This window comes from Trachurus trachurus (assembly GCF_905171665.1).
Source record: "Trachurus trachurus genome assembly, chromosome: 17".
NCBI classification, from domain to species: domain Eukaryota; kingdom Metazoa; phylum Chordata; class Actinopteri; order Carangiformes; family Carangidae; genus Trachurus; species Trachurus trachurus.
The window spans coordinates 34,549,478-34,576,711 of NC_139900.1; the positions used below are offsets into that span (position 1 = coordinate 34,549,478).

The 27,234-nt window shown below is 41.1% G+C and overlaps 1 protein-coding gene across 1 annotated transcript in view; it reads right to left on the minus strand.

Moving 5' to 3' along the window:
- The window catches only part of ctnnd2b (catenin (cadherin-associated protein), delta 2b), a gene marked incomplete at its 5' end in the record, with an annotated part of 142,711 nt that overhangs the window by 13,845 nt on the left and 101,632 nt on the right, over positions 1-27,234 (minus strand). Inside the window, 5 exons of the mRNA XM_083991674.1 lie at positions 353-503; positions 1,567-1,740; positions 9,453-9,635; positions 11,180-11,297; positions 18,999-19,185. Of these exons, the coding sequence (XP_083847800.1) occupies positions 353-503; positions 1,567-1,740; positions 9,453-9,635; positions 11,180-11,297; positions 18,999-19,185 (813 nt within the window). The remainder of the gene's footprint in view (positions 1-352; positions 504-1,566; positions 1,741-9,452; positions 9,636-11,179; positions 11,298-18,998; positions 19,186-27,234) is intronic.

Below are 27,234 nucleotides of genomic sequence, written 5' to 3' on the forward strand. Positions count from 1 at the left end.
GTGCTGAATGTGTCCACTTTAACAAGTCTCATATTATGCATTAAAGCAAGTGAGTAATTCTGCAAGTGGGTCAAGATAACTGCTCTTGATTTCACTGCCATTATCTTCAATTAAGGCAGAATTAAGCACATTACTCCACTAGTCAAGAAAATAACACTCAACAAAAGTGCCTGAATAAAGTTGATTTGCTTTGGAAATTATGCAATAACCCACTGGCAGGCTATTTCCTATGTTGCCCCCCCCCCCCCCCCCCCCCCACGCCTGACTCTGTGTGCACACGTGTCTGTATCTGTGTGTGTGTTTAGAAATGACAAAAAATGACGATTTCGTTAGTTGTGAACTGACTACTCACCGATGAGCTCCTTGTTCCTGATGTCCAGAGCCATGTTTCTGAGCGCGGTGGCCACTGCACACACCACCCTGTCGTTGTCTATCCTCAGCAGCTCCACTAGGATGGGTAGGCCCTTCTCCTTACGCACCGCAGCCCGGATATACACAGACCACTGGGAGGGACAAGGTCAGGGGTGGAGGTGGGACGGACACAACATCAGAGGTTTGTTTTTGATGCATCCACCAATACTTGAGATTCATATGAGAAAAATTAATTATCACAGCTGCTAATAAACATCACTGCACTTCAAGACATGAAATAATCAATATTCTAGCGTTTGAGGAAAATGAAGAGGGTTAAGTCTTCAGATTAGATCCTCTGGCTCCAATGTACGTCTGTTCACCACTAATCCATCAAGTGGCTGTTGAGATAACTATCTGATTGTGATGAATGTGCTGCTGTGAAACCAAATACCGGTAATAATTTCAAATTTGGATGATGAATTTGATGATTTATTCCTGACCTTTTAAAAAGTGACTCATCAACACACATGTGAATTCAAACAGTGGTACCTGAATTACGTTAAACGTAAAGGTTAGTCTCAAACACGACCAAGATCATGGACTAAGTTGCTTCAAGGAAAACCAAATAAAGTCTGGCACGACCCACGCAACAGGCAATGTGCATTGACTTAATGCAGGCGGTTGATATTTAAAACTGTGTCCTCAGTGACATTTCTGCATGCAAATTTCAATATTATTGAACTAGCAGGCCCTTTTGTTTTGGGGGTGTTTAGGGAGTTGGATTGTCAGTTAGTTTTTCTTCTTTTAATAATTAAAAGTTTCAGAAACACGAACACTGACCTACAGAAAAACATAAGGCTATGAAGCCAGAAAAAACAAATACACATCTTACTGTAGTCTAGTAAAAATCTAATTGTTCTCTGTATAATTATTATCTGTGCACATTAAAACATGATACTGTTATTATAAGGAAGTGTTTTTATTCTGACATCTTTTAGGTTAAACAGCAAAAAAAGTGGTGATTTCAGAGAGATGAGTACACTCATGCATGAGAACATTTTAAAGTGACAGTAGGTGCGATTTTCGATCCCACAGCACTATTTTTTTTTTTGCCCCCTTCAAACTGCCTTTTGGTACCCAGTGGAATTTCAGCACACCTCTGCAGATGCCCTTTAGTATCACAATGATACAGCCACAGTACTGAGTCCTTACCTTCCAGCTGCCAGCAGCCAGGTTCTGCAAAGCCCCAGCTGCTCCCTCCAGGGTGTCTGGGTTGGAACACTCAGACAGCAGAGTGAGGTAGGGCTTGACGATGGTGGGGTGCCATAACATCTGGATGCCTTTCGGGGGCTCCGCCAAGTCTGGAAACGGGCCGACACCGTCCCACTGCGGAAGATGAGACGTAATTCAAGATAGGAAGGCGGTTTGAATTCTGTGCGAGGCGGGGTTTGACAGTGGTGGGGTGCCAGCGCGCTCCCCCTCAGGCAAGAACAGGCAAGAAGCGAGAGAAGGTTTACTATTCATCAGCTGTGTATAGATAAACTGGCATTCATTTATTTGTGCATTTTGTTTCTCTATCTCCTCTGTAATTGAAATCTGACATTTTCTCCTGCATTGATGGTGCGTTTGAAAAAGACACATGCAACAATGTTGGCTCCCAAATACTGAAGGTTTCTTTGTGAACCTGCAATGTATATCATTCATAATTCAGATCAATGGAACTGAAGACTGACTGCAGTGTGTTGAAGAGTAGGCACATTATTTAAAAAATCATTTCCAATGGGTACATTGCAGAGTGTCTTTGAGTGCCTTAGAAAAGCGTTTTATAATGTAGTATGGGCTGCATATTTTCTAGAGACTCTCTGACACTCCTGTCCTTTACATATTCAGATATACAGTGAACATGAGCTACACTTTCACAGGAGATGGATAAAAACGTAATAATATTGTTATATGGAATCATAGATCACCGTTAACATTTTCCTAATTTCTATGGTTCGAATTCATGATCCTGCTCAAGGTGAGATTATGTTTGATTTATAGTTCATTATAGTTAATGATAACTGATATCAGAAATATATGTGGGTTGGCTGTTTTAGACAGAAATTACAATTAAATGTTACATGTCCCTACAGTGAAAAGATTTACTCTCGTACAACAGTATAGCTACTCTGTCGTCCATGATTCATCATACAGTTAGCTATTTCAGCCTAAGTGTTTTAATGTGATATCATGCATGCAGCCATTAAGTGTGCATTTCGGGGCTCTTTATGAGATTCTGTTCGGCTCAACATCAAAAAAACTGGCAACCGACATCAACCACCTGGTGAAGCTAACATTAGCTTAATTAGCTAGCAGGCTACAGCTGTTAAAATCTGTTTGTGACAAGTTTCATCTGGAAAAATTGACAGTTTTGGGCCAGAAATCAATCTGTCTGAATGCAACACCAATGATTTCAATAACACTATGAATTTGTAGCAGTTACTCTCCATTTATTCAAAAGCTAAACTTGGTGTAGCGACATGGGGGAGGGGCAGTTAGCAAACAGTCAATATACAATCTCAACCTACTCCTTATATAAAATAACTTACTGTAAACCATTTTATACCATAAGACACCATCTTGCTTTTTCTTTCTTCGTTTAGCTACATATTTCTTCAATTAGTTATTTATTCCGTGCTTTAGGTCTATCGATGTTCTTGTTGCCATTACATAATTTTATGCAATGTTTAGAAAAAAGCAGCTATCATTCTCTTATCCTCCCTCCATCTGCAGTGACATAATCCCACAGGACAGCTGTCAAGGCCCTGTAACATCACACACTGCATTGAAATTAAATCACACGTTTTGTTCCTCCATTCACTCCCTTCCTTCCCTGTTTATCTTTGACCTTATTATTCTACTACTTCCTCTTTTCCCCTCTCATCCTTTCCTATCTTCCATCCCCCATGTTACCCCCTTATGTTTCCCTCTCCTCTCCTCTTCTTTGCTCTCCTCTGCTCTCCTCTCCTCTGCTCTCCTCTCCTCTCCTCTCCTCTCCTCTAATTACATCACAGTTGATGGAGTTTTGCCCTCTCCAACAAGCTCCCCAATCGCCACTTCATGGTAATCACCCACAGCTGCACTGGAGTGGAGACAGACAGATAGAGGGGTGAGAGGAGGGGTTACGTACTATTATCGCAGAGAGGTTATGATTCGACCTTTTATAGGGTTACTTCTAAGATCACTCATCCCTCTGCTTCTGCCTGGATACACAAAAAGTTCTCTAAGGGTTCACTCAACAAATGGAAGTTAAAAGGCCTGGTTCATCACTACCAATTTTTAAAGTCTCCTTTCTCTGTCTTTGCTAGACATGAAAGAGAGAAAAAAAACAGCATGCAGGGCTAATGAGCAATTCACCCCATCCCCCGGAAGTGTTGGGTTCTGAATCCCCACAGCTTCACTAGAAGTTGTAAAAGACGTCTTCCACTCAACCAGAATGTGATGCTGATTGCTTATTAACATGACAAGAGGTTAGCGCCAACTCCAAGGAAGCTGTTTAGTTTCTGCCAATTCTTCAACTAAAGGAGCGCTCATTTTCTTAACCAAAGGCAGGATGAAACTCTGACTGTTGGAAACAGATGGACACAGCGAGGAGATCCAGAGTGAAACATTAAATCAGCTTGGTATTTTTGAGCCTGAGCACAGGTAGTCATTGTAGAAGCAGTGAAAACTGGTTGAAACGGCAGTTAAAGCCGCGATCCCCTGGTGCTGCTGTCTAACAACCTCGTAGCATGTGTTGATAACATCTAATCTAAGAAGATTCACATTGGTGCCACATCATCAAGCCTTTCTTGATGTACATAATTGGGAGTCTTGGATGTGGTCCTAAATAATCCAGGTGGTAGGTGAACAGCTCTGGCTCTGACATCATGAATATCAAAGAAAGCTGTAGTGCATTCATAAATATTCATTTGAGACTTGAACCGAGGGTGAACTGAGCAAATGTTTTTTAACTGGAAACCTCATAAAGAGACACGGAGGCTGTGTCCCCACAAATACACTTATATTTTACAACACTGAAAAGGAAAACCACACAACGTTTTCGCGCCGTATCAGAAATAATCTCCATCGATACTGCAACACGACCATTCACATTCATGAACACTTTGCATGTGTGTCCTGGAGTGAACAGGAAGCAGATTGTTTACTTTCGGGTAGTTAGCTGAAGACAGTTGTAGCATTAAAATGCAGAATTTAATTGCGCAGCAGGAGCTCGTAAATAAACAGAGTCAGCGTCCCGCATAATTCATTATCCGTGTTGGATTCACCTCTGGTAGTCGTGACTGATAAGACCCAATCAAGAAGCGACTGTGTGTGTCTGCAATGCATTATTGTTTTCAAAGGTCTTTGCTTCTGTCCGTCCAGACTGCAGCGCTATCCCAGGGTTTTCAAATTAAAATGTGGCCAGCTGCGTTTCCAAAAGCGTCTGTTTTAGGGGCTGTGAAGGAGAGTGGATGACAGGCATAAATGTGGCAAAACTAAGCTGTAGCCTGAATTCTCCATTTGGCAAATAAAAACAGATAACTGTCGTTATACAAGTCAATATTTAATGAAAACACATAAAGGTAATAGTAGGGTCTTAACTTGAAAGAATTCACAAGTTAAAAGAGCTATAATTTCCATATCGTTAGATGAATAGTTAATTAGGTTTAATTAGCCTGTTCAGGGAATACCAGCCAATAGCATTAACAAACAAACTATGGCAAACACCTCATAAATTATATATTTGGTGAGTAAACTGGGACTTTTTATGCCATCATTAAAATTATATTAGATGCTATATTGTTGTTAAATGACAGGGAACATTACAGTTTCTGTCTGAACCACATGCTCAGTGACCTGAACCCATTAATTAAATCACTCAACTTTTGGCAAAACCATGAACAAGAACCAAGACCAAGAGCAGCAATTTCAGGTCTTGTTTGTATGTTGTTGTAATGTCTTTTATATGAACATATGTGGGGCCTACAAAAAGATTAAATAGTTTTTGGAAGATATGAAATACCTAAATACTAAACAATTCAGGAGCTACAGGCTCTGAGCCTTGTGTTTTCCATTTGTCTATGCAGTGTGTAATGATGCTCAGTGGTGTTTTATTTTCGATCTGTATGATCTGAAAACTGTTTATTTTGAGCACAAATACGTTTCGCAAGAGGAGACAATTAAGTTTAGTGTTCATAGTTTTGAGAGAAGCATATAAAGTTTCAACAAATAGATAGACTTTCAGAAAGTTCGTTTTTTGTATTAGTCTTGACACTAAATGTTTGTAGGTTTTAATCAGAATTTAGCCAATTAATTTGTTAATAAAACTGAGGACAGTCTCATTTTGATCTGGGCAATTTTAATCAAATTGTTTCCCCCATGCATTTCAAATCTCTAAATTGAGTGTCCTCTAATCATTTTGAAGCTACAGCCATTGCATACAGTCACCATGGTTACTGGTGTAGTTATTGCAAGCTTAGTGGAAAACGCTCCCGGGCTGCATCCTTCAGAGGCTGCATTAGTCCGACTGATTACATCACTGCAGTGTGACCAGGCCGTCATATCTCGAAGACAAATGCTGTCAAGAAATTCAGCCCAACATATCCCAAGATTCATTGCATGCGATGATGAAAGCACATAACCCTGTCAGAGATCCAGAGAATGAGCCTTTTTAAACGTTAGTATTGTGTTTCAGCTTAGTTCAAGAGCTAACAAAACCATGGGCAGGTTTTTGTTGGGAGAAAAGTTAAGTGTTGTCACGGTTGCTAGGCGACAGTGGCCCTCGGCCTCGGTCTGTGACAGCTACAAAGCGCCACATGTTCGTCATTCTGCTCTGCAGGGACACAGCACGGTGACTCTCCCTCTGTAAAACCAGTGCCAAAGCAGCAGAAACACTTTCTCTTTACCATAACATCACCATTCATACTCATCCGCTCAGTGGTTCTCCAAAAAAACACTGTCTCCTCTTCTAAATTTAAGCGAAAGCATTAGATAACTTAGCAAAAACCTTTTTTTCGATGAACATCTAGCAGAAGATTTAGCTGGTGGGCAGCTGACCTTATCCCACAAACATATTCACTCACCAGTGAGTCTGATCTTCTTCCAGCACGGTGCAGCAGTTACATCCAGAGACTCTGTGAACGCTGGAGGAAGCCATAAGCTTCAATGTGTGTTTTATGTAAATACATTTATCCATTTACTTATCTTTCATATCTCTAATTAGTTGTCATTCAGTGGTAAAGTTAGTTTAGTTTTAGTTATTTATGAAGTCTATACTGCAGAAAAGCATAATCAATATGAGCAAAATGACTCAAATGATGCTCGGCCACGTCAGGACCCGTAACACTGAGATAACAACATAACCTACAAGAGCAACAGTTTATCATCCTCCACAAAGACGACGTCCATCTGCCACCTCTGCATCTGACAGCCACGTCCTTCCTTGTCGATGGCTCCTTTGATAAGAGTCGTTCCAGACCCTCTCTCATCTCTCTCCAGCGCTGCAGCGTGCAGGCCGGGTTGAGACTCCAGACAGTCATTTACATGCTTGGCTTTGAATTGACAGATATTTTTCTGCCACTGCTGTTTGCTACACTGCTGGGCAACAAACAGATTCATCTCCTGTGAGATCTGTTTCCATGCATTGTTTTCGTACAACCCGCCGCGACAGCGTGGCTGTAGTTTTCACACGGCGAGTTCAGGAACAACTGCAAAGGAGGATTCTGAGGATACAACCTGCAATAGCCACGAAACTTTACACGTGTGTAGTTGAGATCAAAATGAAGGCCAGGTTCAAAGATGGGTGTGGTCCATCCCATAAAACCTACATTATTAAGAAGGGTCAGCTTCTGAGGCAATACTTTCAGTCCAGTTGAAACATTTCACTTTGGTTTATGCTGCTCATAGCAAACCTGCATCTACTTTTCACTGACATGTTTGAGCCTTCACCGTGGCAGAGCAGACTTACTTTAGTGCTAATGCTGAGCTCGGGATGGGAATAAAAGTATCTCTTCGAACCACAGTCTTAAGTATCCTCCTTGAAACTGTCTGAGGGAGCTCAGGAGATATATGGTATAAATAAAATAAATATTCTTGTAGAGGCAGACAGAGGACAGCAGCCTTCAGCTCAGGCCAGAACCAGTCATGAGCTCAGTAGGATCTTCATCACGAGAATGTTTAAAGAGGACTTTTCCACAGCGGTGGGCACTGCTGCATCTGATGCCAAGTGATGCAGGAACAGATTCACCAATATTGACACCAATTGTTTTATTATTAAAAAGCAGTTTGTGTATTTTCATGCAGGGGAGAGCGGTGTCCTCATTTATCACCCATCCGTCCAGCTGCCACAGGGCGAGGGCGGGGTTCACCCTGGACAAGTCACCTGTCTATTGCTCACATTCACACACACCTAGAGGCAATTCAGAGGTGTCTGCTAACCTAGTATCCATATCTTTGGACTGTGGGAGGAAGCCGGAGAACCTGGGGAGAACATGCAAACTCCACACAGAAAGGTCTCAGACCCGGGGGCTGAATCTCGAGGCAGCGTCGCCCACTGCTGAGTCCTAATATATTTTAATTACTACCTTTGTGAAAGGCTATAGTAATCTTTTAAGGCGTGGCAGATTGCCTAGGTTTGATGGTCAGTGAAGTGCACACACACCAACAGCAGTGGAAAAGCAAATGAGTCCAACATAGAGGGGAGAAATTGAACTTGACCTGACACTGAAATTGATCTCCGCTATGGTATTGATATTCTAAGATGAATCCGCCCACCAATCGTTTTCAGATTCAGAGGCTCAGTAACTGACAGTTGTCTCTCTGTTGTCTGCTAGCAGCAAGGATCTGTAGCTTTGTCATAACCCTGAGCTGAGGGTCACTTTACTTTATTTATCTTATTTTATTTAAAGCAGATATCAGCTTCACGGCCGTTTCGGCTAATGCTGCGTTCAAGGCAGGCTTTTGAAACCGTAAGTTACAGCTTCAAGTCACAACTACGACTTGGTAGCGTTCCAGGTAACCCGTAGCTCGTGTTTTTACCATCCTGTTGTCTGTGAAAGTTCCCTATAACGGCCACTCGTAACTTCCGACCCGTGAACTCGTACCAGATCGAACTGGTATGACTTCACAGGAAGGAAAAACACAAAGTACGAGTTTCTTTGAACGCACCATGAGTTAGCAGCCCCCGCCCTTGTCAGGCATCAATTGGTCCTCGTGCTACGTCACCACATTCACGCGCATCCCTTGGCTGCACACACAGCCCTTCATGCCGTTCTCTCTCCTCATTGGATAACACTTGTATCCCACAAGGAAAATTTTCTCCTCGGGTTACAGCAGAGCAGAGTGACGGAGAGACTCGTGTTTAGGCTGAAATACTTCATGTAAGTGATTGCTGACGGAAAATAGGACTATTTAGGACTTATATTAACAAAAACATTCCACTGATATCTGCTTTAAAGAGACCCCAGGAAATTTGCTTTTGGTTATAAAAGAGTCTCATATTAATGTGGATGAATCTACATTACCGGCCCATTTTCGATAAATATATAGTTTTGTCTTTATAGTTACAGTATTTTGATATTATTATTTAGTGATCGACTCGCCCAGCATTTCCTACTTTTGCTTCCTGGTTGCTAGTTGTCATCGTTTATGGTCGGAACTACGACGGTATCTGATCGTCTCAAACCTCCGATTTTCGTTCTTGATCAATGAAAACGTTCTTGGAAAATGCTTTCGCTTTCGTCCGTCTTGCGTTGGTCCGGAAATGTAGTGTGAAAAGACTTTGCTTTCCGAAACTATTTTTTTTGTATTATTCTTAACTTATTGTTCAGTTGTTGTTGTACATATTTTATCTTTTATGTGAACGTTAGAGAGCTATGCAAATTCCTTGTATGTATGCAGCAGCACACTTGGGCAATAAATCATATTCTGATTCTGATTCATAGCAGGAACTGCGGGGGCTAAGCAAGTCTCTGGTTAGGTACTCCGCCTGGTGGTGGTATTTGGCAAAAAGCTAAAAAATTGAAAAAGAACTGAGAAAGAAAAGAGTTGAAATGTGAAAACACTGCTCTCCTCACCTGGTCGTGTCCCTTCTTTTTCTTCTTCTTCTTGCCCCAGCATCCGGAGCTCTCGGCGTCCTTCCCGCCAGTGTCGCACAACAGCCCGTCCAGCTCCTCCGACCCCCCCTGCTGGCTGTGAGACGTCTCTGCAGCCAGACGGTACGACAAGTTCCTCAGGATGCACACACAGTTCTCTACGGTCTGATGGAGGGGAGGAGAGAGGAGAAGAGAGAAGACAGATAGAGATGAAAAGGAAAAAACAGACGTAGAGATGAAGGAAGGACAGATGGCAGACGGGCGAACAGACAAACACACTTACAATAACACAGTATGCACATATGCACACACAAACTATATGAAGATATTACGCAACCAGACTGTTTATATGTTTCATAAACCCAAAAATACACACACACATCGACTTACACACATCATGTGTGAATTATGTAGACAAACATGCGCACACGCACTAATCCCATTGTTGTTGGTGGCTGTGCAGTCTCAGACTTTGAACTCGTGAAGGATTTTTGCGGATTAAAAACTTCACATCTCCTTGTGAAGAGCCTCCACTCAACACACCAACACACACTCGAGACGCAGCCAAATGCTTACACACACACACACGTTTACACGGGACACACACACAGCATCCAGACGCATGCGCACAAACAGAGTGTGTGCGTTTATGTGGGCCTGTGAGCATCCATGTGAATCTCTCTCTCTCTCGTGATGTTTCTGTGTCACTGGCCATCTGGGTTGAGTAATATATTCTACACTGTAAAAAATGACAGGCCAGGCCAGCTCGGGATTTTAGACTGTGTTTTTACTAATACACACTTTTGTCTTATTTTTCATTACCGTAATTTTCGGACTATTGAGCACACCTTAATATAAGCCGCACCAGCTGAATTTTAAAAGAAAATACATTTTGTAAAGGCCGCACTTGAATATAAACCGCAGGTTTTCATGTTGTTACATGAGATATTTACACATAAAGACGTACACGGAAGATTTCGCTTCTCCGCTGTTTTGGTTACGCTCCTCTCAGCCATGCGCATCTTTAAGACATGCTTTCTTTCAACCTGTGCCTGAAAATCGGCAGTATGGCACCGACACGGCATCAACACGACAGTAAGACACTGCAAAACTAGTGTCTTCTTCGGCGCATAACCTTTCCCCACATGTCTGTCTCACTTATACGCTTCCTGCTAGAGCGCCCCCCGGACGCCCTTAGCCAGTAAAAATCTATAAATTAGCCGCATCGTTGTATAGGCCGCAGGATTCAAAGCGTGTGAAAAAAGTAGTGGCTTATAGTCCGGAAATTACGGTATTCAGATTTTTTTTGCCTCTGTAACTGGTAAAATGTAAAAACTGTAGGCAGAAAAACAACGGAACACTTTAGCTTTAGGTTTTTTTTTATCATGTTTGTGTTGTGTGCAGTTGGAGGTCTCCAAGCTATCATCATTAACATACAAACCCCTGGCAAACAATGTATAGAAATTACTTTGCATATAGAGTATGCAAATACAGTGTGCAAGAGCAAAGATGACTCATGTAAATGTATGTAAATTATAGATAATATGTACTCTGTAATCATTCTGAAACATGTTTGCTTTGGAATAGAGATAAACACACAAACCAGGAAAAAAAAGGGAAACAGGCCACATAGTGTGTGTGTGTGTGTGTGTGTGTGTGTGTGTGTGTGTGTGTGTGTGTGTGTGTGTGTGTGTGTGTGTGTGTGTTACCTTGCTGTCAATCTCACTGCTCCCCAGAGCGGTCTGGATGACGTAGAGCAGAGCGTCTGTCAGGCCCTCACACTCCCTCATCCTCCTGCGGGCCTCCTCACCTGCTGAACTCACATTCCTGTTACACACACACACACACACACACACACACACACACACACACACACACACACACACACACACACACACACACACACACACACACACACACACACACAAACAGAGGAATATGTACCCCTCATTAATGCAGATTCAGAACATCCACCATGCAGAACTTAAATCTTCAAGTAGTTTCCCTCAAGTTTTAAGTGGGTATGTGAGCACATCTGTTTGTCGCAGTATATGGACATGTGCTACTGTGTGTGTGTGTGTGTGTGTGTGTGTGTGTGTGTGTGTGTGTGTGATTGTGTGGCAGAGAGGAGTGTTTATTAAAGATGGGGAGGAGAAGCTCATGCCTTGAGAAACAGCACCAAGCTGCCAAAACTCCATTAGTCACATTTGCTTTCCAGGGTCTTTGATAACAATTATCACCATTTTAGTCCCAAACTAATTTGTGCAATATGACACATCTCAACACTTTATCACAGAATAATGATCAACAAAATACAGTATTACACATATTCATCATCCATTAACTTATATGAAGTAATATCTAAACATCCCATCGGCCTTGTGTTTCTTATCATGTTGATATCATGAGGTGCTGCGGAGCATTAACTGTCAGTGTGGCCGTAATAACAACCGTGCTGTTGACAGGTGTGAGCAAAGGTTGAGGTGTCACATTCACTACATTACTGGTGGCTTCATTAACGCTCGTTACTTCAGCTGAGACATCCGTGCCTTGTCAAGACAGACGGATCGACACAAACAAACACTTGAGCGACTGAGAGGAGGCAGAGCGCCAGAAAACACACTCCAACCCGACATTAGCACGCTGTAACATTTTAATGGCCATATTAGCGCTGCTGAGACTCTGACTCCAAACATGACCTCGTAATCAAACCAGACCATTAACAAGAAGACTGACAGGTCCGTCCTGGCCTCGCTCACACCTTACATTTTACATTGTGTGGAAATAAGAACTTTTACAGTTTTTAGGTTGTTTTTTTGTTGTCCCAGTGTAGCAGCTGACCGTCACTCACGTTGTGTTGTCTCCAATTGTTATCTCCAATTAAATGAATAAGTAAGAACTGGCCAGTATGTGCTGGTAGGCACAAGGTTTAAATGTGGGGAGATTTTCTTCCTGCATAACTAACAAGGTGGAGACATTCATGTAACCACAGTACAATGGTGGATGTGGGGGTGGAAGTCTCCTTCAACTGGTATCTTGTTCTTTTTTTTTTGTGCTGTCAAAGTTAACACAATTTTGGTGATTCATTTTAAACATTTACCGCGTTAAAAAAAATTAACGCAGTTAACGTTGTTTTGTTTACTTCCGGTGGCAGCTGATGCATAGCAGTAAAGCAGCTAAAAAGCTGCTTTAATTCCCGCTGTAGAGCTGTTAATATGTCACTTTATTAAGTTTTAATATTTCTAATGTGAGAAAGTAACCGTTTACATCCCCATATGTGGTCAGTTTATCCACTTGATGCCTGAGAGAAGTAAAGCTGAGGTGATCTACCGGTCAACCTGCGTCATCATCCCGGGGGAGAAAATGAGCCGATTAATTTACCCGCAGGTCTTGAAATATTAAATATTCGTTGTAAGCTTCAGTCTTAAGTGGACAAATGCAATTAATTAATCGATAAATCAATTGCTATTAATCACGATTAATTACAGAAAATTGTGTGATTAATTAGTTGTTGTTTTTTTTATCAATTGACAGCCCTATTTTTTTATTAATATATATTTATTGTGTCTTTGTTGTTATCATTATTATGAATTTATTTCTCATTTTGAGTGAATCAACATTAATATAATGAGGTTGGGTTTTAATGTAACTCCCAGATGGCTTTTTACACATCCACGTCATAAATAATTATATGCAATGTTTATTTCTTCGATTGTGTAAACTGTAATCTGAGCCACTTGTGGCACCTGACAGTGGACACACCTTATTCTTTTGTGGTCATGCATTGGTTTTGCTGTAACAGTTTTAAAGAGGTCCATGGATGCTGTGATGCACAAAATCCAAAAGTGGGGTGACATGTTTAAGTAATAAGATGTGTGTGTGATTTTTAGTTCTATTAAATTACATGAGCATTATGTTTTAAATAACCATTTAAATTTTTCAGGGCATTGACAAGCTCTAGTCAGAGTCTCTGCACTTTTAAATTGAGCGTTGCTGCAAGGTTACCTGAGTACACCCACACACAAACACACAGCAGAGTCCTGATTGAAGGTTATAGTGCTGGTACTGTGCATGCGCTCTATCACAGAGGGTACAAAGACTGTACCAAAACTAAAAGCACTTGAATGATACTTTCCAACCACTTAAGGCATCGCTCTGTCACACATTTCCTCCTATTTGGTTACTACCTGTTAATGGATTCAAATCAATTAACCTCAGTAAATGTGGCATAATTAATCCCTCTGAAGAGTTTCCTTGCAAGACAACAGGGCTGCAGATTATCTCTCATTAAGATCTTTCAGTGTGAAGAAGCTAAATAATGAGGGAGAGAGAGTGGGGCAGAGAAAAAAAATTACACTGCAGGAAAAAGGTTGTGTGTACATGGGGAGCTTGAACAGAAACGGATTAATCCATAGTATAGCACGGCTGAGAGAAAAAGTGCACTGACAAAAATGTCAGTCTTTTGGTAACAACAGGGAGGGATGGTCTGTTTGTCTTTGTGTAATCAAAAGCAGTTCTACTGGACGCCTCCGCATGTGTATGATTTATGTTTTTGTTAGATTGTATTGTGAAGATTTTATTTCTTATGTTCAAAGAAACAATCGTCACACACATTGTCGTTGGCGGGAATAAATATTACCACCACTTCAGGATGACTTTAACTGTGTCTTTTGTAAGTCATTAAGCAGTGTGGTGTCAGGTGCGGTGCACATGCAAAATACTTGTGTGTAAAATATCATGGTGTGTATTTTCCTTTTTGCTCCTGTAGATTTTGTTACCATAGAAACAGCATGGTCTAAGGACAATATGATGGACAATAAAGGAGTGAGTAGCAGCAGATGAAGGAAATTCATATTCTTGATTTCATTCAAGTTAAAGGGCTGAATCGACAATCCATCATGTTACACAAACACAGATGACTTGCATTGTTGGACCATGTTCATAACGGCAGAATGAACCTGCTACCTGGGGGATATAAAATCCTTTGCACGGTGCACAGGTTTCTTTCAAAGCACCCACTACACTACACTTGCTCATTATAAATACGTTTTTATATCCACTGATTTTCCATATGGCTTTGAAAAAAAGGTATTAAATTGCTTTTCTATTTAGTATCAAAATGTTAATGTTAAAAAAGTCTTTGAATGAATTTGATGAACACCACAGAACCTTTGGCTGAAATAAAGAGATTAATTAATAGTCAGGGTAGCTAGCTCTGAGAGTGTAGGCTCAGTGTTCAATGTTACATTCATTCTTTGCAATATAATTAATTAAAGTGTCCTGGACCCAGATAAGTGGTAGAAAACTGACAAATGGATTATCCAATTAAAATAATTAACTCAACTTCCTTCTTCCTCGAGTTTTTTCTAAGGGAGTCTTTACTGGATCTTATGGCTATCCGGTTAAACTGAACTCAGACCAGAGTAGAAGCCTCAGCTGTGAGGCACATAGAAATACTCATGGTCCAGGTGCGGTGTGGGCTCAATCAGCTGGCAGTTCAGTTTTTCTAACCCTAACTATTTCAGAGTTCCAAGACCTTCTTAAATTGAGTGCAATTAAATACCTTTGGCAGAGCTATTTGAAAAAAACGTTTAAGTAAAATAGGTTATGGACGTTTGATTGCACTTATTTTTTCAGGACTTGTTAGTGAATACGTAAGAAAAGAGGTCATCCTTGGCAGTATAAGTAATTAAAGCTACCTGGTCCCAGAGCAGTGTCAGTGACCTTACAGATGGATTACACAAATAAAAAATAATTATTAAGTTTAAGCTAAAATGGACACTACTGCCAGTCAGTAGCAACATGCAGTACATCCAATACCTAATACTGTACTGCAGATAACCTGTTTAGCACATCAGCTAATGGCTGCAGCTGAAAAGCTGCCTCCACCATTGGGAAAGACGAGCTGTAATATTTTGAAATATAGAACATAGAGGCAAAAAAAAGGTTTAGTATTAGGCACCTACAGATCAGTTCAAAAAGCATAACATTAAGCAGTCATGTCAGGTGATCTTTTGATCTGGTAGTGCATCTTGCCCTATGTAGACCTAAAACTAAAACACCTAGAGGTGTGGTTGCTGCTTTCCTTTTGCCATTTTCATGCATTTCCACCTTCTATTGATAGTAATGGTTTTGTGTTTCAGCCTTTAAGCAAAGTAAATAACAAGCTGGGTTAGCCTGCTCTAGTAGCTGCTGATATGTGCCACTCTGCAAATTCAATACGGATCGTTTGTGTTATTCAATACGGATCATATGTGGGTTAGTTGGCACGGCAGCAACATATACGCAAACGGAGAAACAAGCAGCAAGTCAACAAAGGGAGATGTGCATGACGATAAGATGTCCATGTGAAAGTTAGAGACAGCTAGGGGACAGGGCGAGACAGAAGAAGAAAGGGATAAAGGAGGGATAATGTGACTGAGAGAGAAAAAATGAAGTAATAGAATGAGATGAGACGGACTGAGGGAGGGGAGAGTGTCTAAAGGGAAAAGAGGGTGAGAGAGAAAATAAGAAAGTGAAGGGGATAATGGGAGATGGAGAGAGAGCAGGTGGCCGGCGGTATACCAAACCCGCCATGAAATATTCAATCTTTAATCAGACTCCCAGCATTCCCTAACGAGGCGTGAGAAAGATGAATTAGCCCTCTGAGTTTAGGGAGCTGATCCACACAAAGTTATCTCCTGCAACACACACTCACACTCACACATACACACAAACTTAACAGTGCCAGATGTGTGCATTTCCACACACACAGTATTAGAATCGACTAAAGCCTCTGTTAGCTTCCAATATGTCTAGTTTATTCTCACCGAGAGCAGGTGAGGATACATATGGTAGCTGAGATTAATAGACACACATGTCATTAGACAAAGAGGCAAATAGAGGCACAAACACACACACACACACAGGGAGCCAGACAAACCAGCAAACAAGGCTGCACAATTGTCCCTCTACAAAATATGTAGAAATGTCAAACATTGTTCTCCTTTTAAATGTCAAATCAGTCAATGACTGAAATAAAGGAATTGTAGCATAATTAACACAGAGGTTATATTTGACAACATATACTGAAGGTTGGAGGGAATAATAAAGTGACAAGTCTAAATTTGACTTCCTGGCCTTTGAGGTGAGTCACAACGCATGCAGATTTGTTTGTATCTAGGGACACAAAAAATTTACGGACTGTAGAGGCGGAAATTTGGTTCAACGCTTCTTGACTTCAAAAGTTCTGAAATTTAAACCTTTACACATTCCTAAAACGTCTTTGTGCAAAAGTTGTTGACCTATACAGTACAGAACACTTTGCGTAGGTCAAGACACTGGAATAAAAATGTTCACATAGACTAGTAATGAATAGAGTAATAATAATGGAATTGTGGGTAGGTTGGCACTTTCATAGATTGCTTTCAGAGCAACTTCTATTGAGTTCTGCAGAGAGGAAAGTACAGGGGGTCTGAAAAGAAAAAAAAAGCTTTATGGCAGATGGCACGAACACAAAACAATATTATGATGGATTTCTGCAGAATTTCTGCACAAGTTAATACTTCTATACACCGTGAAGCCTTTTCATCTAATTCTACAGAATGGAGAGTTAATACAAGTGACTCTGAACAGTTAACACACATGCTTTCTCTCTCTCTGTCTCTTTCTCTCACACACACTCAGGCTCTATGTAATTATACTGTTAAAGCTGTGAGGTAGCAGCATGATCAAACATATTATCCTTGTTACATTACCCTCAACAAACACAAATAAGTTAATAACGGGCATAGTTACATAAAATATATATTTACACACTCATGTGTTTTGCAATGAAAAGTATAATCAAATGTGCAAACTCTCGTTGTTCTCCTCAACTCTATAAGATTCTTCAGCTCACTGTGGATGATTAACCCCCTGCACAATACCTGCTCAACACCAGTGAATGACCATAGCAGCAAACTGGCACAATTCAGATATTTCCCTTATCTGCACCTTTAGGCAACCGTTTGCTAGCATTTTGCCATATGTTTATATGTCATTATGTCATTGACAGTTTTTCAGCCTAACTGATGGTTTTAAAAGATGAGATGTTTCTAGGAGACTGACTTGGGAGAAGACAATGATGAAAAACAATTGCAATCTCTCCTTCCTGAGTTAAAGCACGTAATAAGGGTCATGAGTATTTCAATAAAACATGTCCATGAAGGTTCTCAGTCATCCAGGTCATCGTAGTCATTAAGTGCTTTAGTTGAAGGCAACTGAAGAAGTCCAGTTGGCTTCAACTTAAGCTCTTAATGACTTTCAATAAAACAGTAATAAGATGTCATAGTGAAGTTGACCTTTGACCATTTGGATATAAAATTATATTTGTGCAAAATTTCAGATATTGTGTTCATGAGAATGCAATGAATCATTAATGTCACCAGTGCAGAAGCTTAAAATCACACTCAAAAACAATCCAACATCAAAAACTACATCACAGTGTAATTATATATACACCACAAGATCATACCCCTAACTACTGAACAGGGCCCACATTCAGTATATTAAAGGGGACATATGGAAATATCACTTTTTGAAGGCTCTTCCACATATATTTGGGTGTTTGTCTTGTCCCCAAAATGTGAAAATTGCCAAATAAATCAGTAATGTGCAGGCTCCCTAGGTTGAAATCCACGTGGTTTTATGAGCTGTTCCCTCAGTTGTCATCCAGTGATGTAAGTAGTTTTTGAATTTGCATAACCCCACCCCTAGGCCTACCTGGGACCGGTAGAAGGGGTGGGGCGGGGCAAGCAGTGGTTCATTTGCATTTAAAGGGACAGACACTGAAACCAGCTGTTCTGAACAGGGCTGTTTAGAGAGGATGAAAAGAGCTGTGATGTTTGATCCTTGGGGTATTTTGACCAAAGCATGTCACAGACATGTCTTTAAGACACCTGGGAACTATTTTAATTTGTGGAAAGGGGGCATATCATGCCTCCTTTAACTGAAAACATCATTGCTCTGGATTGTACAGCCACTGGCTGATTTTTTTCTCATGTCTAACGTGCTGGAGCTCAGTGCCAAAACAGTAAGGAAAAAATATGTGTCAGTCCTACAACTTCCTCTTTGCACTGTATGACTAGCATCATAGCATCATGTCTCAAGTGAGAAAATTAAAAGCCACAGCAGCTCCAAAGCCAAACGGTGAGTCATCTTAAATGTAGCTCAGTCTGTCACTTCTTTGTGTGCGCCGAGGCAGAAATAACACAGGATCCAGACTGCTTTGAACTAAGGGGGACTTGTGGTTGTTAATAGTAGACTGTGAAGAGTGTAACATCTCTGCAAAGTGACTGAGTATGTTCCTCCGGTGGTAGTCGGCCCAGCAGTAACAGTCAGTTAATGTACAGTGGATTGAATACTGAGCACAAAGTGAGTGGTTTTTAAATGTCTGATTTAAAAAACAAGCATGTTGAACGTGTATCTTCAATCTTTTCGTGTTAGATAAATTATTAAATGGAAAAAACAAGAACAACAACAGCAGCAGCAGCAGAGACAGACACTGACCGGAGGCAGCCTGTGGCGTTGCGGAGGACCTGGGAGGAGTGTAGGTGCAGCTTGCGGTCCTCCTGCGTGTGTGGGGAGGTGTCCCAGCCCGAGTGGGGGATGATCACAGCGTTGGTCAGCACAGCCAGGGCGTCCTGGATGATGGGCATTTTCAGGGCGTCGCACGATGATAGATTCCACAAAACACCTGCAGAGGACGGCAAGAAGGCAGAGGTGAAGAACAAAGCGGGAGGCAGACGTGAGGAGAGACAGACACAAAGACAGCTGAAATATTTAGCAGGTTTTAGTGAGCTCCAGCAGACAGGTACTGCTATGTCTTGTGGGGTTTTTGCATGGAAAACATTTTGATATATCACAGTAGAAAAAGCACAGGTGTAAAATAAGAACAGTTTGTCATATGCTGACTCACTGGCTGACTGGGAAACACAGCAATCATTAGTGTTATTAGTGGTCAAACTGGACAGCCACCTAGGGTTCTAGCTTGCCATTCATTTTCAATGTACGCTGGCGACAATGAGCGACCGGAGCGACCGGCGGCATGAGCGACGCAATTTGAGCGACACGATTTGAGCGACGAAAGTCAATTTTATGCAAATGAGCAGCGGCGCGACATACGATAAATTCTGATTGGCTACTCAACAACAGCAGGAAAAACTCTGATTTTAAATTAGAATTCAGCTCTATCAGTCTGACAGTGATTAAAAACCTTCCTATGTGTCTTGGTCACATGGAAATGCAACCCCATCTTGTTTCCATGTTGTTTGGCTGCTCTCCTTCCTTCATAGACACATTTTTAAAGCTTTTCTCTGTGAAGGTGGAGTCACCAAATATCACACACTGAGACTGACACGGCAGTGGTCATCCAGGTTAATAACAACCTCCCTGCAATAGTTTGACAGGCATGAGAAGGGTTGTCAGTTTTCCTGAGAGACCTGGATCATCATGAGATGGTGCAGAGCAGAATCTCTCCATGACATAAAGGTGCATGTCAATAAATTAGAATATCATGGAAAAGTCCATTTCCAGCCGTTCAAGTCAAATAGCCCCAACCAAGTATTGAGTGCATATAGATGGACATACTTTTCAGAAGGCCAACATGTCCTTATTAAAAATGCTTTTTTAATTGTTTTTTGTTGTTGTTGTAATATTTACATTTTTTGAGATACTGAATTTTAGATCTTCGTTAACTGTATGCCGTAATCATTACAATGAAAATAAATTAAATAAATAAAGACATGAAATGTTTCATTCTGTGTGTAATGGATCTATATAATGTATTAGTTTCACTTTAATTTGAATTACTGACATAAATAAACTTTTCCATGATATTCTTGTTTATTGAGATGCACCTGTATCTTCAGCCTGTGGTCCATCAGTTGGCCACAGCTCTATCCGTCTTAAAGACAACTGGTATTATGTGTGCAGATCTCACGACAAAATAATAGCTGTGGATTCCCTGCAGCAACCAGTTAGAGCGAAGGCAGTTGACCCTGCCTGGCCCTGCACGAGTTTCCTGTTAAACCAGGTCAGAAGTCACACAGCATAACAGAGGCCACTGACAGGTTCTCTCAGCAGCTCTAACTACTGGAAAACCAAGTAATACTGATTATATAAACTAACATTTACTATAAGTCAAGCTACAACTTGCACAAACAACACCACCACTGAAGAGGTCGGCTGTGACACTGGGTGCCACTCACCACACAGGTTCAAGTCTTGATGAACCAGAGCAGCAGAGTGGCCGCCGTCCATTTATAGACATGACTGAGAGGATTCTGTAACAGGTCTGCAACATCTCCTCTTCACTTAAAGCCTCACTGATGTTGACCCCAACAAACACAACACAACAAAATCCTAAAATTCGATATTCAGGAGGACTTTGTAAAGTTGAACCTGTGGATTATCCCTGCTGCATGTTTACTGCCTGGCAACTAGTTCAGTGCACTGTTATTGATGGCCAACAGATACAAATATCATGGTTCCATCATAAGCTTACCTTTCAAGACAACACAGAAATGAAATTGAAAAGGCCTGAGCATTTTACCCAACCTTAAAGGGATAGTTCAACATTTTGTCAAATTGGCCCATTGCCATGATCTCTATAGTTTTAGGAGTAGGTTTGTTACAGCCGTGAGCTGCTCAGAGCTACGCTACAGAGGCTCATTATGGGATTTCTTGGTTTCCCTCATCAAACTCATCAAATACACAATCCAACAACTCCAAAACGCTCTGGTGGACAAGTTGTGAGCTGCACATTCACCACGCCATGAGATAATAACGAAACGTTAAATTCATGCAAAAACACTGATGCACGTTCCCGTCGGGGCAGTTTTATGACAAGCAGTCCCTGCATTTGCCTCGAAAACAACTCTGTCTCGTAACGTTGTGTTATTATCTCATCGTGGTGAATGTGCAGGTCACAACTTGTCAACAAGAGCGTTTGGAGTTGTTGGATTGTTTATTTGATGAGTTTCAAGAAATCCTCCGTAGCGTAGCTCTGAGCAGCTTGCGGCTCTGCTCCGCCATTCTAGAAATAGCTTGCACCGACAATTAAAGGTAACAAACCTACTCATAAGACTAGGGATTATGGCAATGGGCCAATTTGACAAAATGTTGAATTATCCCTTTAAAACCTGATTTGAGATTCAGCCCAAGTCAGATGTTACTTTTCACATCTGGACCAAATGTGTCACACACAAAGAACATCTTCCAGCCATGATAACAGCCAGAATCTGCCCTTATGCGGACATAATATGACCCAAGACAGAGGTATCATCTTGCTACTGGGAAGACTGAGCAGACCTACACACCAGTTGTACACCTGCTTCGCCAATTACTGCCCTGCATCTCACACAGTGACACATTTCAAACGTTCTCCTAATATTTCAAAACATAACCTTTCATTTATTGCTCCAGGTTGCCACAGTCTAGCTGTAATTAATAGATAACGAGGTAAAACAAATTTCGAGCGGTGAAACAGTAAATCACTGAGACAACATTCAGCTGCACGTCGCTCCTCATCTTAATCCTCACCTGAATTCAACACACAGCGACCAGCCAACTAAGAAAATGGAGTGAGTTGTCTCTCGCCTGTTTCTGTTCACTCTTTTTTTTTTTGCAGTTGACCACACACACACACACACATGGACAGAGCTCTGTTTGAGCCTTTTGAGAAAAGGACAGTGAGGGTAAGAGGCAAATAATCATCACATTTTGTTGGAAAACACTTCGGCTTCTTGAGTGGTTTGACACACACACGCACACACACGCTAACCTTGAGGATCTATACAACACATTTCTTGTTGACCTTCGTCCTCCAAAGTGTCTACATCCTAATCTATGTACTCCTATAATTATATGTTTGTGTCCAGCGCTGCTCATATCTGCACTTATCTGCCCCGTCCTTTGTTGTAATTACAGCTTCAGCAGCTAAAACATCCTATCCTTATATCTCCGTGTATGTGAGCTATGGTGTCCTCTCTTTAGCGTTGCATAGTTCACCCTTGGCTGAACAGCCACTGTGTAATTACAGCCTCTGTTATCTGCCTTTGCGGGTTTGTATGAATTTGTACTCGTGCGTGTACATGTGTTTGTGTTGTTGTGTTGCTCTCGTGCATCTAAGCCCCCTCGACAAATCAGTCTTAGCTCCGCCAGTGTTTGGACTTGGTGTGTTTCTGTGCAGTGTTAAGGCGGTGGTGTCTGTTTGTGGTCAGAGGGAGTTTCTAAATGACTGGCTTCTGGCCTCATGACGGTAATTAGCTGGGACCGTTGTGTCAGCAGAAGTGTCTTCTCTCTGTCTCGTCTTATCTGCTGCTCGAGAGGCCAAAGAAGGCGTGCTGTGTTTTTGATAGCTTTGACATTCAACGTGACACGTAATAATTCCAGCTGACCTTGAATTCCACATTTGTGAGTCAGCAAATGTTGGTGTCTCTTTTCCTCGCACGAACAGTATCAGAAATGCGATAGTCCAATGTGAGTTTACGTCGTTTTTCTTTCCAGGAATATTTCAGCAAATGAGTTTGTTTGCATTCTTACATGTCTTATCTTTGTGTGTATGCTGTTAGCTTAGATATTTTAGCCTAACACTAGCATGACCCAACGCAGGGGAAACAGGGACAAAGTGCCACTGCTTCAAACTCCAAAAAATGTCTCATTTACACGCTTCTGAAAATACTCTCTATTTTTGTAAAAAAAAAAAAGAAAGTCATCTGGGCTTTGTTAAGTTATGATGAACTGGGTGGGGCGGGGCAAGCAGTGGTTCATTTGCATTTAAAGGGACAGGCACTGAAACCAGCCGTTCTGAACAGGGCTGTTTTGAGAGGATGAAGAGAGCTGTGATGTTTGATCCTTGGGGTATTTTGACCAAAGTCTTTAAGACACGGGAACTATTTTAATTTGTGGAGAAGGGGCATAATATGTCTCCCTTAATGCTGTCACTTGTTTTTGGATGGTTTCACCACACAGCATGTGCTAATCCACTTGCTTAGTGGTCATTGACCTCTTGGCGAAACGGTTAGCATCATCGCCCACGGTGCAGGAGACCCGGATTCGAAACCCGCTCAGGGCAGGCCAGACAACATCAGTCACACACATACACAGACACATTAACTGCTGAATGAAGCAAATTCCACCACCAGGACAGAAATATTGTTCTTGTTCTGATCTTGTAATACTGAGGAAAGTATATGAAATATATATAAAACAAAAATCCATGTGCACTGAGAGAGTTCTTCTCCCCATCCCAAACTAACAGTCAGTTAAAAACATAACCTCATGGAGCTCATTAACACAGACACAACCTTTTTTTTTCTCCAGGTGCTGATTACAAACACAAGGACAGTTTACTATGATGGAAATGAGAAATCTTATCCTACAAATTATGATCTGTTTCTCTCACATTGCCCATATCTTGTCAACATGCATGCTAATGTGTATCTGTCTTTTGTAATATGACCAGAAATCCACCCATTTACTGTCTATACTGTTTGTCTACCGGATATGACCAGAAATAAAATCACCAAAATTGAAAAAATAAAATAAAAAATCCATTACAAATGAGCATATAAAACAAAAAATACATTTATTGTAAATTTATATTCCTGCAAGTAGCCCCTAAAAAGCATTTGTTGCTGCAGTTGTTTTGGTTGCCAGAGTACTGTAAGGAAGTAATGGTGTTCGGTCCTAAAAACCTCAAGTAATAACCATGTATTGTATCTGGCAACATGTGATCTATGAGACATGATGTCATCCTGCATCTGCAAGAAAAGGGATGTTTTTTTTTTATTATGTGGAGTAAAGGCAGCTGCTGTGCAGAGTATGACATCATCTGGTTTTTTATCTTTGATCTGAAACACACACTCACACAGATCATCCTCTCACATTAATGCACACACACACACACACACACACACACACACACACACACACACACACACACACACACACACACACACACACACACACACACACACACACACACACACACACACACACACACACACACACACACACACACACACACACACACACAGCCATGAATGTGTGATGGATGAAGGAGGTTAATTGCCTCAGCCTTACATCATGAATGGCAGCAGGAGGTTATGAATGTCCTGATACGGAGGGAGGGGAAATGAATATGCTGGCTACCTCTCTTTGTCTCTGAAGCCATTGTCCTTCTCCTGTTTGTACTGTACTTTCACTCCCCCGTCATATTTTCCTCCTCTGTGACACTACAGCTCATCTTTTTTTTTGGTCATGATGTATTTTTGAGTGACTCCTGTCCTTGTATGAAGTTAGCCTGGGGGAGTTGCGCTGAGGATCATTGGTGTCACACTGTGACAGCTGTTTCTGCAGCTGGAAATGCCCCCATTCACAGTTTTATTCTGTATATGACACAGATATGACAAGCGACAAGTGAACAGTTACTAACAACTACATTAAACTGTTGTGTTGTTATGTTCTCTGTGATCTGATGGAAAACAACCTCCACACAGTTATTCAATCTACTGATATAGAATAACTGTTTAGTTATTCAGTATGAGGTCAGCATTATGTTGCAGGTGGAGGGGTATTTAAAATAGTCTGCACTTATATATAGCACCACTCACACAAGCCACTCATTTCCACAGCACATCATCCATGCATACTGCATTTTCTATCACACACTCACAATACATTGGGGGCTACATGGAATTTAGTTTTGCCCGAGGATGCATTGACATGCAGACAGAATGAGCTGGAAATTGAACCACCGATCTTCTAAATAGCGTAGGACCCTCTCTTCTCCCACAGACACAGACACAGCCTCCAAACTGTTTTAAGGTCTGTATAATCCTCCTCTTGTATTTCTACAGTGTTACACTTAAGTCTGTGTGTGTAGTCTAAAGGTTTTCACAAAAACAAGAAAATCTTTGTTATCTGGATGTCTATTCAAAAATGACACTGCACAGTTATGATATGATGATACTTTTGTTGAGAGAAACTTAATTTGAAACAATCAGGTTTCTCACTAATTTATTACAGTGTCCTTAAACGAGAAAACTCAGCTCTACTTTTTGTTTTTGTAATTAGGTGACCACTGATCACTTTTAATTGCTTGGTCGACATGGGGCAGCACCTTATATCTAATGAGCTTCAGCTCAGGGTGCAACTATTTTCTTCTTTTTAATCAACTGGCTTGTTTGGTCTGTGGAAAAGTATGTGATTGTTATCTTTTGTTTATTTTGTGTGTGGTTGTTGTTGCATTCATTATAGTTCCCTTCTTATTCTATTTTAATGTTCCATGTCATTTGTGATTGAAATATTTGCATAAATGTTGTTCATAAAACAATAAACTATTAATCATAAAAAAACATAATAATGAGTTTAATTCTGGTGAAAAAAATGTTTACCTGTATTTCAGCAGACGGAGCCTTAAACTTTTTTTTTCTTTTTTGGGGGGGAAGCTGCATTAAAACTCCTTTTTAAATGAAGTGAAAATAAGTTAATGAGCAGAGAGTAACTCAGGGGAACACAGTTGCTCTATGTTTGTTTAATTAACTTTGCTTGTGTAGCTTGTTAGCTTTGCATACTCCAGCCTTTTTAATTTGGTGATGCACAAATGCACTGTCATCTTTTTCCTTTTCCTTAATGTTTTCTTTTCTTTTCTCTTTGTTGTGTGATTTAAAAGTAGACTATCTCTTTCCACATCTTTTGGCTCTGATCACAATTTTTTTATCAGTATTTTGAGCAGACGATAAATGTTTAACTATTGCTTTTAATCCTATTAATCAAATGTTATCAAACTAATTCACCAGAGTTGATGTGGTAAATAACCCACATCTTCATATTTTACATTACTTTTTAACCTTACTTTCCTCTATCATGAGGTCGCTCTCCGTCTCTTTGCTCTCCGTCGGCTGAGCTGAATGAGCATTGTGACTGTGGATCACATCCACACTGTGCAGAGTCACAGTGTGAGTCTGACAACTTCCATATCTGCCTCTGAAAAGCTGACACCGATGTGAGCAATCCAGGCCTGTCACTTACAATGATGTGTGGTGCTGTGACTGGATGAGAAAGTTGCATTTGTAATGACATGTGAAATCACAGCTACTGACAGCTAGTGGGTTTTGAAAAGGGAATAAAGAAGTTCCAGAAAGGCCTGAGAGTCAGAGAGGGCAGATTATCGTGTTTTCTCTTCTCTTCTTCACAGTCACCTTCACACTTGGTTACACAGGTGTCATGTGTGGAATCGACAGGACTTGTCTGTGAGGTCAACAAACTTAAAGAAAACCCATCAAATCGGTTTCTGTAATAGTCTGTGATCTCAGATTATAATTCATTCCTTTATCAGTAGTTTATACATCAGCTGCTGTAAACCAGGAGTAGATCGATGCTGCTGTCAGTGTTTCTGCTGACATCGTCACAGCATCACATAGTTTCCTCCAGGCCAAAACAGTGAAGCCCAACCAGCCGGAGCTACGAGGACGACCTGCTGTATGGTCAGGTCACACACACAGTTTTAAACTCTTGGAATCAGGTGAAACTTTGTGGGAAATCTTGGCATGTCATAAGAATCGTTAATACAGAGTGATTGTAAGCGAGGGCAGACAGGTCAGACCTGAGGTCTCAGCAGTAGGTCGACCTCTCTGCGGAGATGGCCACTAGCGGGCTGCACGGGCCTGGAAATTTAAGCCCGTACCCGGCCCGAGCCCGAGACTCTCAAACCCGACCCGAACCGAGCCCGAATTAATAC